Raw genomic sequence first — 11,533 nt, 5'->3', positions numbered from 1 at the left:
CCTATGCAGTCTCCTTCCTTCAGGCTTCAGGAATCCTCTGACAGGTTCCTGGCACCACTTTGGCTCCCATTCAACACAAGTTAGCCAGGTTGCAGTGTTTTTAATTAGAGCTAACACGGTGAGGGGGTTACAAAAACTCAAGTCGGCATTTCCTGTAGACCAGCAGGGATCAATTTCTCATTATGATAGAAAATCAAGAGTCCACTCTCCAGCTGTTGCCCAACCCACACCTCAGCACTAGGGTATGGGGGCAGCCGCACACTTGAGCCCCTCATCTGTCACCAGTGCCCACATGGTCCACATCTCGAGGGGGCTCAGGCGGTGCACCAGCAGGAGTCCCCTATACAGGCAGGGGTCTAAGGGGTCCAGGGGCCGCCGGATTCCAAACGTCTTGAAGCCAGCATGATGTGTGGGGCTCAGCCCTAGCCTCTTCAGGCACATACCTACAAAGACATCATCGATGGGGAAGAGTTCAGCCTCTTCCATGGCGGCCTGGAGGCGCTGCACAGTGGCTCTGGACATGACATATCCTCCCCCACCGGCATAGGGTGGGTAGTGGCTGGCTCTGTACATTGAGGGTGGGATGAAGTATTTGACCTTAGTGTTCCTGTTGGGCAGGGCTTGGCGGATGACATCTCCCACCAGGAGGTCCTGGGCCGGGTCCCAGCCATCCAGGAACTCTAGCACATTGGGGACATGGACAAAGACATCATCATCTCCCTTTAGCATGAAGCGGGCCTGGGGGCAGGCAGCCGCCACCCAGCGCTGCAGGTGCAGCTCCTTGAGTGTCAGGTTGAAGAAGTCCTCAGTGAAGTCCCACTGGAGGATGTCGTCAAACTCTCTACTCTCATAGGCCAGCAGCTGTGCTGGGGGAGTGGGTCCTGCCACTCCTAGGAGGAATATCAGCTTCAGCTGCTGGCCCCTAGCCCTGCCCCATGTGCTGCGGATAGCCGCCCGCCACTCCACATGTCCAGGTTGTGACTTGATGGCCAGGAGCAAGAAGGTGTCCTTGGAACAGCCTGAAGGTTCCAGCAAGATAGAGAAATTTCGGCAGTGGCGATAGGTCAAGAAGAGGCGGTGACGGCTAGGCAAGGACAAAGAGGCACTAGCCACTGTGTGGTTGGGTGGACATCGGCTGTGGCAGGGCGCTGAAGGAGCCCAGAAAGGCTGGCGGGCTGTGGGGTCTCCCATGGGCTTGGCCTCCTTCCTCAGGAAGAGCAGGCAGCCCAGCAGCAGCACAACCAGGCTGTAGGAAACCAGCCAGCCCAGCTTGCGGAGCATTGCCAATCCCTGCAAGGAGAGAGCCGCTTGAGCAGGTCCCTGTCCCTGTCCCCAGGAGCTGGGCAGGAGTTAACTGCACCCCAGCAGCTGAGTCCCTGCTGGCCTCCAGGCTTCCTTTTATTCTCAGCGTGTCCTCAGACTCTTTCCAGAGTCCGCCCTCCTCTGAGGATGGGCCAAACACAGCCAGCCCTTGCCCTCTACCATCATCTGAGGACACCTGGGTCTGTTTTTCCCAAAATGACTTGTAGCCACTTTACAGCTGACACCATAAGTGTTCCCCGCCTTTCTCCCAGGACGTGATGAGTTTTAGTGAAAATGGGCCAGGCACAGTGGCTCACGCCTGTAATTCCAGCACTTTGGGAGGCCGAGGCGGGTGGATCACGAGGTCAAGAGATCGAGACCATCCTGGCCAACAGGGTGAAACCCGGTCTCTACTAAAAATACAAAAAAATTACCCGGACGTGGTGGCACATGCCTGCCCAGCTACTTGGGAGGCTGAGACAGGAGAATCACTTGAACCCAGGAGGTGGAGGTTGCCGTGAGCCAAGAATGCGCCATTGCACTCCAGCCTGGGTAACAAGAGCGAAACTCCGTCTCAAAAAAAAGAAAATGGCACAGACTCAGTATAGCTTTGGATCAGATTCACTAAGCATGAAACTGACATTCAGGGCTCTTCAAATGTGAAGTCAAACTCTCCCAAAAAAGCCTGGTGCCTGTGGGGTTCTGTGTTGGGCCCCTCCAAGATGACTGGGAGTGCACTGCCTCCCTGGAAGAAGAACCAGCACCACAGGGTGGCTGTGGCCACCAAAGCACACACCGCTTCACACCTGCCTCAGAGATCAGGGCTTCCAGGGGGAGTCTGAGACAAAACACACAGCAAGAGGGAGGCAGGAAAGCTGGGGACTTGTATCAGGGTTGGCTTCCGAGACATCCCAACCCACCTTCCCACCCCATTCTAAGTGCTGATTTCTCCCAGGGACCCAAAGAGGAGGAGATGGAATCCACCAGAATGGCCTGCCCGAGGTCCACAGTAGCAAAGACAGGCTTCAGTTTCTCATCATTTTTGTCCCTCCAGTGTCTCTGCCCCAGTCCCCTCCACCGCCAAGTCTTTGGCCCTTCACCTCTGACTAGTCTGCCGCAATGGCCACTGCCGTAGCTGCTACTACCAGAAAAGCAACTTGCTAGGTGCTAGGGATTCAGTGGCAAGCAAGATAGGGCCGCTGCCCTGACAGGAGAGCACAAAACACATAGAAACCAGGTACGCCTAGAAGTTACAGCCTAACGAAGTGAAATGGCTGGAGGATGGATCCCATAGCTAAGGGTAGCTAACAAAGTCCTCCTTGATGAGGGGACATTTGAGCAAGAACCGAGCGAGGAAGGGTGCCCTGCGTGAAGACCAGGCGGCTCCAGAGCAGGAGTGAGGGGAAATAGAAGGGCGGGGGGCGGCCAAGCGGGTTTACAGTAGGAGACGCCAGCCAGGCTAGTGAAAGAGCTAGGATTTTTGTTGTTTTGTTTGAGACAGGGTCTCTGTCACCCAGATTCTAGTGCAGTGGCACAATCAGCCCACTGCAGCCTGGGAATCCTGGCTTCAAGCGATCCTCTGGCCTCGGCCTCCCCAGTAGCTGGGACTGCAGGCGTGCAGGACCCGGCTGTTTTGCAGAGATGTGGTCTCCCTTTGTTGCCTGGGCTGGTCTGGAACTCCTGGCCTCAAGCGATCCTCCCACCTTGGCCTCCCAAAGTGTTGGGACTACAGGCGAAAGCCACCTACCGGGATTTTCTGAGCGCCCTGGAGATCTATGCGGGGGAGGGGAGGGGGGACAGGAAGGTCTGGCAGAGGCCTTGAAAGGATCTACGTTTGGTAAAAGCTCACTCCTACCGCTTATTCCCTGGTGGGCTGCGGAAAGCTGGGGAGGGAGGAAGAAGGGCAGCTGGAGGCTGTCTCCGTGCTCAGAGTGCCGGGCGGTGGCGGGGTCGGAGCGAGATGGGTCTCAGGTGTGCGAGCACCGCGGGCTGTGGGCTAGGGGCCCGGGTGGGCGGCGGTGCCATTCAACGAGAAGGGCGCACAGTAGGTGGCTTGGTTCCGTCCCGGGAGGTTTCAGCCCAGGCTGCGCCGCGGCCCGGTGGCGCCGTTCCTCCGCGGGCGTCCCCACGCGCTGACCGCACGGCCTCGCCCCGCCGCCCTCCGAGCAGGGTCCCCGTCGCGGTGACCCCAGAGCCCTGCTCCCCACCCGCCGCGGGGCGCACGACCCCTCCTGGTGGTTGCGGGTCCTGAGGCTCGGCCTGGGGCGAGAGCCGCCTCGGGTCCCCACAGGACGCGGTGACCCAAGTGCCCCGGCGCGGACAGGGGCCGAGCTCTGGTTCATTCCTTCAACGCGACGGTCTCTGGAGGGCTGGCGGAGACAGGGACCCACCCCGCAGGGGACCCCGGGCCGGGGCTGGAGGCAGCGCGGCGCGTTGGGGACGGGCAGCCCAGGCTGGCAGGGTCCACGACGCCCGGCTCCGGCCTCTATCCCCAGCCCGGAGAACCGAAGCCGAGCAGCCCGTGGGCCCCGAGCCCGGCCTGCTAAGGCCAGACCCGCGCCGCACCCGGGCGGGGCCGGCGTCCTCGCTGGGACCCGGGAGGGGACCGGAGAACCGGCTGCGGGGTGCAAAGGTACGGCCGCCCTAGCGACGCCCCTCCCCACATGGTGACCCAGCTTCCCTCACAGCAGCGGGGTCCCGGTTCCCGACCTACCTGAGCGTGACGCCGGGGCAGAGGCGAGGAGCTGGCGCAGCGGAGCCAGGGCGGATAGTGCCCAGGTGTGCGGAGCTCGAGTGGGGGCTCTTTGGGGCGGGGCTTATGGGGAGGCGGGGCTTTTGGCGAGGGCGGGCTCCGGGCCGCCAGTCTCTGCCACGCCCGCGCCTGGACGCACGTGTCCCGTCCCCCACCCAGTCCTGGGGTCCGCACGAACCCAGCCGGGCAGAGGCTCCTCCTCCCTAGGACGCCGGCGCCACACCCGCCCTCCGACGCGAGCTGAGAGACCGACGCCGAGGCGGGAGCGCTGGGAACAGCCTTTACTGCCCGCGCCCTACACGGCGAACGTGCGCAGCGCCTCCTCCGCCGAGCGGCACTGGTTCAGCTGGATCTGCACCTCCACCGTCAGGGGCTCGGGCTGGTAATCGCCTTCGTAGATGGGAATCACGGCTTTTGGCTTTTCTGAGAAAATAAAAACGCGAGCATGAGTCCCGGGAGACAAATGGGCTGGCGTTCTCGGCCGCCCTGACCCATCCCAAATGCAAGCCCTGGACTCCGTCCTGGCGGGAGTTTTCGGTCTTCAGGTCTTAGCTAATGAGAAATAAAATCAAATTGCATTTAATTAGATCATTTAATGAGTCGCAGCTGTGAATTGCAAGACGAACTAGCTGCTTTTTATTTTGAGAGTGTCTTGCTCCGTCGCCCAGGCTGGAGTGCAGTGGCGTGATCTAGGCTCCCTGCAACCTCCACCTCCTGTGTTTAAGCGATTCTCCTGCCTCAGCCTCCCGAGTAGTTGGGATCGATTCTCCTGCCTCAGCCTCCCTAGTAGCTGGGTTTACAGGCGCCCGTCACTACGACCGGCTAATTTTTAGTAGAGACAGGGGTTTCACCATGTTGGCCAGGCTGGTCTCGAACTCCTGACCTCAAGTGATCCGCCCGCCTTGGCCTCCCAAAGTGCTGGTATTACAGGCGTGGGCCACCGTGCCTGGCTGCAGATATTTTCTCAAAAATGAAGTAATTCGGCCGGGCGCGGTGGATCACACCTGTAATCCCAGCACTTTGGGAGGCGGAGGCAGGTGGATCACGAGGTCAGGAGATCGTGATTATTCTGGCCAATATGTTGAAACCCCGTCTCTACTAAAAATACAAAAATTAGCCGGGTTTGGTGGTGTGCACCTGTAGTCCCAGCTGCAATGGGGGCTGAGGCAGGAGAATCGCTTGAACCCGGGAGGTGGAGGTTGCAGTGAGCCAAGATCACGCTGCTGCAGTCCAGCCTGGGCAACAGTTAGAAAAAGAAAAAAGAAAAAAAAAGTAATTCTGTAATTCCGGCACTTCAGGCAAAACAACTGAAAGTATTTCAATAGATTTATAACATTTGCCCTAAAAACGAGATAACATTGTATCTGCCACCATGAATTTTATCAATTTTGCAATACTCAAAGACCTTTCTAATGACGTGGGCGGTGATAGTAAAGAACGTGATTTTTGGAAAATGGATAGTGACGGGGGTCAACAGTTGGAATATCTGCGTAAGCTGGTTAACCTGTATTTTATAAGTAACTCATGCATGTTACAAATTGTGCATGGCAAAATATCCATTCAAAATGTAAACTAGGCCAATGAATTTTAATCTGATTATGAAAAATTCAATATACATTCAGTTTTCACATTGTAACAATCTTTAAGAAACTACCACTTGTCAAATTTGGTGTAATTTTAAAGAAAAATATCCCCAATTATTTGAGGGTCTATTAAAATACTCCCCTCTTTTCCAATTATGGTCTGAGGTTGGATTTTCTTTATGCACTTCAATTACAGCAAAATATTGCAAGCAGTTGACTGCAGAAGTAGCTATAAAAATCCAGGTGTCTTCAATTCAGCTAGACATTAAAGAGATATACGAAAAACAAAACAAAAAAAACCAAAAAAAACAAAAAAAAAACCTTTTTAAGTCCATCCTAACCCACAGGTATCACAAATCACGTGTTCATATAGGCATGGGTTTTGAAGTCCAGTAGCATATGCCCTCCAACATTTACTTCTTCAGTGATTTTATTTTATTGTTTATTTTTTTGAAACAGAGTCTCACTCTGTTGCTCAGGCTGGAGTGCAATGGCTCGATCTTGGCCCACTGCAAACTCTGCCTCCTGGGTGCAAGCAATTCTCCTGCCTCAGTCTCCCGAGTAGCTGGAATTACAGGCACCTGCCACCGCGCCTGGTTAATTTTTGTATTTTTAGTAGAGACAGGGTTTGACCATGTTGGCCAGGCTGGTCTTGAACTCCTGACCTCAGGTGATCTGCCCGCCTCGGCCTCCCAAAGTGCTGAGATTACAGGGGTGAGCCACCGCCCCGTGCCTGTTTCCACTTTTCAGCTTCAGCATGATGGCTGCTTGGCTATGACTGGGCCTCAGGCCTTGCAGCCGCCTCCCACAGCTCTCCCAGTCTCCTTTCTCTCCCTCCCAGCCGGACATTCTTTCTGAACCTCAAACCCGAGATGCACCCATTTCAGATGTTTCTGCAGCTCCCCACAGGACAAGTCCAGGCTCCTCTTACAGCAAATGAGGCCCAATAGCCTAGAGCTGGAGGCAGACACCTCGGAAGCAGAGGGACCCACGCCACCCCAGCTATGAGCCCTCACCCTGCTGTGGCTCTACCACAGGTGCCTTCCCCACCTGCGTCACAACCCACAGGCCTGGTGGTCTGAGGGCTGCAGGGAAGGAACATTAACATTGGATCCTAAGGCGGGACGTGGCCTCTTCCCCAGGCCAGAAGCGCCCATTCCCCGCCCTTCTGTTCCTTTGGCCTCTACCAGAGCTGGCCCTCAGCAGGTCCTCCTGCCACTCCCTGCCTTTTGACACCACCACCGGCACTCACCTTTTTTGGCAGTTTTCTTAATCTTCTTTGAATCCTGAGAGAAAGAACCACAAAACGAGAGAGAAGGTGCTGGAGAAGGGGTTTCTCTGGGGCCCCACCTCCTCCATTCCCTCTAAGAGGTCCAGGAAGGCGGGGGTCTCTCAGAGAGGGTGCCCACCCTAAGGGGAAGGCTGACTGGGCTGAAACCCAAGGAGGGGCCCTGTGTGCAGGTGGCAGCACCAGCACCTGGCTGTGTGACCCAGGGAAAAGCCCTCCCCACCCTCTCCTCCCCATCCAGTGACCTGGGCCCACAGCCCTTGCTTGCCCTCAGGGTTCCTGTGAGGAGGGCAAAGGCAGAGGTGGAGGATGTGGTACCCTGGCAAATGCCAGCCTGTCGGATGCCAAGGTGCGGACCACGCCAAAGTTGCACACGGTGGACACCAGGGGCTCCCCCACCAGCAGGGGCTCCAGAACCACCAGGCCTCGGCCCAGCACCTGCAGGATGGGAGGGTCCTGCCGGAGCTCCTTGGGTGGCTCTTTCTTCTTCTTTGGTACCTGCTGGGGGAGGCCAGGAGGGTGGGACGAGGTGGGACGAAGCAAGACAAGGCTGTGGCCAGACCGCCGTCCCCGGCACCAGGGCCCGGTACCTTGGCCGGCTCTTTCTCTCCTTTCCCCTTCCTGTCTTTCTCCTTCTCTTTCTTGTCTTTCTCTCCTTTTCCTTTCTTGGCAGACAGGGGACTGTCAACAGCAGGCAGCACCGCCGGCCAGGAGAGAATCTAGGGGCAGGGATGTGGCCTCAAGTGAGCAGAGGCCCACGGGGGCTGCCTGGGGTTGTCTCTCTCTCACCATTTCTGGAGCGGTGCTGAGACCTCAGCTAACCAGGGAGTGAAGCTCCTATAGGGGACAGCCCAATGGGAGCAGGAACAGGGGCAGAGGTGCAGCCTGTGGGCGGCCAGGCACTGCCTCTGCCTGCCCACCTTCTCCTCCACAATAGTCACGGTGGTCCCTGCCAGCAGGAAGGCCTTCAGTGGCACCAGGTCCCTGAGCACGTGCTGCATCTCATAGTTGCACGGGATGACCTCAGCCCAGGGCTTGTGGGTGGTGTTGAAGAGGACGGTCCTTGGGGAAGGAGAGATGAAGATGTGGGTGTTGTCACCCAGGGGCTGTGGCTGGGAACCAGGGACAGGACTGTGAGGGGACATCCAAGGAGACCACGAGCATCAAAGCCCACAGAGTGAGGCAGGGCACCTGGCTGCCACCAGGCAGGGTGAAAGGACCAGAAGGCCAGAAAGGAATGTGGATGCAGAGGAGACAGCAAAAGGGAAAAAAAAGGCACATGGGGCCCTCCTTCAGGGGCAAGACCACCCTGAACAACTGATAGAAACCATTCGAAACGTACCAAGAGTTATTTGTTAAAAATTCAGCAAAGGGCTGAGCGTGGTGGCTCTCGCTTCTAATCCTAGCACTTTGGGAAGCCGAGATGGGAGGATTGCTTGAACCCAGGAGTTCAAAAACAGCCTGGGCAACATGTCGAGCCCTCATTTCTACCAAAAATACAAATATTAGCTGGGCGAGGTGGCACATGCCTACAGTCCCAGCTACTCTGGGGGCTGAGGTGGGAAGATTGCTTGAGCCCGGGAAGTCAAGGCTGCAGTAAGCCATGTTCATGCCACTGCACTCAAGCCTCGGTGACAAAGTGAGACCCTGCTGCAGGAGAAAAAAAAAAAGCAGAAACAAATCTAGCCTAGCCCCAGGCTAGAACACAGACCCCTGACTGGCATTGCCTTAGTCTCAGAACACCATGTCAACCCTGAAGTAGCATCCCACTCTGGAAGGGATTTAACATAAAGTGTTCTACCAATTGGATCACAGCCTGAAGGAGAATTAATAATATACTCCAACAAATTTAAAGTATGTCCAAGTTAAATGTTAATACAAACCTCCTCACTTATTCCATCACTGGGGATGGAGAACATTTTCCCTCAAAGATAAGTAGAGACCAAGTTGCAGACTGAAATATCACAGCAGGTAAGCCCAGTAAATTAATGAAGTCAGCCCAGACACTCTGGAGGCTGAGGCAGGAGAATCACTTGAATCCAGAAAGCAGAGGTTACAGTGAGCCAAGATCCCACCACTGCACTCCAGTCTGGGTGACAGAGCAAGACTCCCTCTCAACGAAACAAAGCAAAACAAAACAAAACAAATGTTCTGAGGTAGTGGGGGGAAAAAAACCCACCAAAACTGTCAACCAATAATTCTATACCCAGCAAAACTATCTTTCAAAATTGCTTTTGAAATAAGGACATATCAAGAGAAACAAAAAACTGACTTTGTTGCCAATAGATTTGTCTTACACAAAACATGAAAAGAAGAAATTCAATACATGAATACATTAACTTCCTGAAGGAAGTTCTTCAGGCTGAAAGGAAGTAACACCAGAGGGTAATTCAAATTCACATGAAAAAAGGAAGAACAGGCCGGGCGCGGTGGCTCAAGCCTGTAATCCCAGCACTTTGGGAGGCCGAGGCGGGTGGATCACGAGGTCAAGAGATCGAGACCATCCTGGTCGACATGGTGAAACCCCGTCTCTACTAAAACTACAAAAAATTAGCTGGGCATGGTGGCGCGTGCCTGTAATCCCAGCTACTCGGGAGGCTGAGGCAGGAGAATTGCCTGAACCCAGGAGGCGGAGGTTGCGGTGAGCCGAGATGGCGCCATTGCACTCCAGCCTGGGTAACAAGAGTGAAACTCCGTCTCAAAAAAAAAAAAAAAAAAAAAAAAAAAAATTAGCCTGGCATGGTGGCAGGCGCCTGTAATCGAGCTACTGGGGAGGCTGAGGCAGGAGAATCACTTGAACCCAGGAGGCAGAGGTCGCAGTAAGCGGAGATCATGCCACTGCACTCCAGCCTGGGTGACAGAGCAAGACTCTGTCTCAAAAAAAAAAAAAAAATCTTTATAAATATATTTGTGTTCTCCTTTCTTCTCTGCAAGACATTGATTATATAAGTCAATAATTATAACAATGTATTGTTGAGTCTGGTCTGTAACATATTAATATGTTTATAATGATAAAATATTTATGAAAATTACTATAATCTTCATAACAAAAGTAGCACAAAAAAGAGGGAATGGAGCTAGATTGGACTTGATATGCCAGAATACATCTTAGATGGATTAAAATGTTAAACCAAAAAAGGTTTTCCCACCCAAGGGCTGAAATGAAAAGGGCTGTTAATTTATCATCTCTCAATCAACTCAAGAAATTCAGGCCAGGTGCAGTGGCTCACACCAGTAATCCCAGCACTTTGGGAGGCCGAGGCAGGCAGATCACTTGGGACCAGGAGTTTGAGACCAGCCTGGCCAACATGGCGAAACCCTGTCTCTACTAAAAATACAAAATTAGCCAGGCATGCCCGTAGTCCCAGCTACAGGCTGAGGCATGAGAACTGCTTGAACCTGGGAGGTGGAGGTTGTATTAAGCCAAAGTCACACCACTGACCTCCAGCCTGGGTGACAGAGTGAGACTCTGTACCCTCAAAAAAGAAATTTAATTACTCCAAAAATCTTGGCTGGTCAGGGAAGTGGGACCCAGTTGTACTTTGAGTAGGCGGTTAGAGTAGAAGGATTTAGCGTTCAACCCTCCTGGAAAGAGGGCTGAATCCAAATGCCCCCTGCACAGCTAACAGCCTAGTGGGGCCTTAACCCTTCCTGGGGGTGGGGGATCCGGGAGTGACTCAGCCTCAGGACTGTTTTTTTTTTTTTTTTCCAGATGGAGTCTCACTCTGTTGCCAGGCTGGAGTGTAGTGGCATAATCTCAGCTCACTGCAACCTCCGCCTCCTGGGTTCAAGCAATTCTCCTGCCTCAGCCTCCCTAGTGGCCGGGACTACAGGTGTGCACCATCATACCCAGCTAATTTTTATATTTTTAGTAGAGACGGGGTCTCACCATGTTGGCCAGGATGGTCTTGATCTCTTGACCTCATGATCTGCCTGCCTTGGCCTTTCAAAGTGCTGGGATTACAGGTGTGAGCCACTGCACCTAGCCCACCTCAGGACTTTTAAGCGGAGGCCACGGTGTGGTCTAGGCTATGACCCTACTGCCCTGACCACTTGCCCTGGTTCAGGTTTCCATCCTTACCCTGGGGATGGGCAGAGCCGGGGATCTATACGTGGCCGCAACTTGGCCAGCTCTTCTGCAGAGGCCCTCGGCGTCGGCAAGACGGTTGAAGGGACTGAGATGACGGACACTTCCGACTCTCCCCACTCCTCCACCTCAGACTCCAGAGACCCTTCCACCTCTTCAGTGACCTCTTCAACATCTTCGATGACATTTTCAATGACCTCTTCAGGAGATTCCTCAACTAATAATTCTAAGCTGGGAGAGGGCTTGACGATCTGCAGGAAGACAGAAACTTGTCCAAGGCTGCTGTCTCCAAGACGTGCTCAGTTGATGCCTGGGGCGTGTGTGTTACACAGCTCCTGACATATAGATGAGGTTCACGTGTGAGCAGACGAACATGCTAGGAGGCAGGAAGGCTCTGAGAAACCCAGTCTTGTCTCTCTTTTTTTTTTTTTTTTTTTTTTTTGAGTCGGAGTTTCACTCTTGTTACCCAGGCTGGAGTGCAATGGCACGATCTCGGCTCACTGCAACCTCCGCCTCCTGGG

General features: G+C 54.3%; 2 protein-coding genes across 2 annotated transcripts in view; both read right to left on the bottom strand.

The window, feature by feature from the left end:
• Positions 1-84: 84 nt before the first annotated feature.
• B3GNT4 (UDP-GlcNAc:betaGal beta-1,3-N-acetylglucosaminyltransferase 4) lies at positions 85-4,245 on the bottom strand. The gene is made up of 2 exons (XM_032242545.1): positions 4,016-4,245; positions 85-1,290 (listed from the first exon to the last, which is right to left on the bottom strand). Exon 2 carries the CDS (start codon positions 1,279-1,281, stop codon positions 238-240), a length of 1,044 nt encoding a protein of 347 aa, XP_032098436.1. The 5' UTR covers positions 1,282-1,290; positions 4,016-4,245; the 3' UTR covers positions 85-237.
• A 76-nt stretch (positions 4,246-4,321) lies between these two features.
• LRRC43 (leucine rich repeat containing 43) overlaps positions 4,322-11,533 on the bottom strand; it is a 55,258-nt gene continuing 48,046 nt past the window's right edge. The window contains exons 2-7 of the mRNA XM_032283446.1: positions 11,007-11,310; positions 7,846-7,987; positions 7,516-7,644; positions 7,244-7,426; positions 6,890-6,923; positions 4,322-4,477 (exon numbers count right to left, since the gene is read on the bottom strand). Coding sequence (XP_032139337.1) covers positions 4,350-4,477; positions 6,890-6,923; positions 7,244-7,426; positions 7,516-7,644; positions 7,846-7,987; positions 11,007-11,310 — 920 coding nt within the window. The 3' untranslated portion in view covers positions 4,322-4,349. The remainder of the gene's footprint in view (positions 4,478-6,889; positions 6,924-7,243; positions 7,427-7,515; positions 7,645-7,845; positions 7,988-11,006; positions 11,311-11,533) is intronic.

Source organism: Sapajus apella, unplaced genomic scaffold, assembly GCF_009761245.1.
Source record: "Sapajus apella isolate SASKATOON/1434 unplaced genomic scaffold, GSC_monkey_1.0 scaffold2, whole genome shotgun sequence".
Taxonomy (NCBI): domain Eukaryota; kingdom Metazoa; phylum Chordata; class Mammalia; order Primates; family Cebidae; genus Sapajus; species Sapajus apella.
Note: the sequence above shows the minus strand (reverse complement) of the source record. Positions and strands in the feature narration are given on the sequence as shown.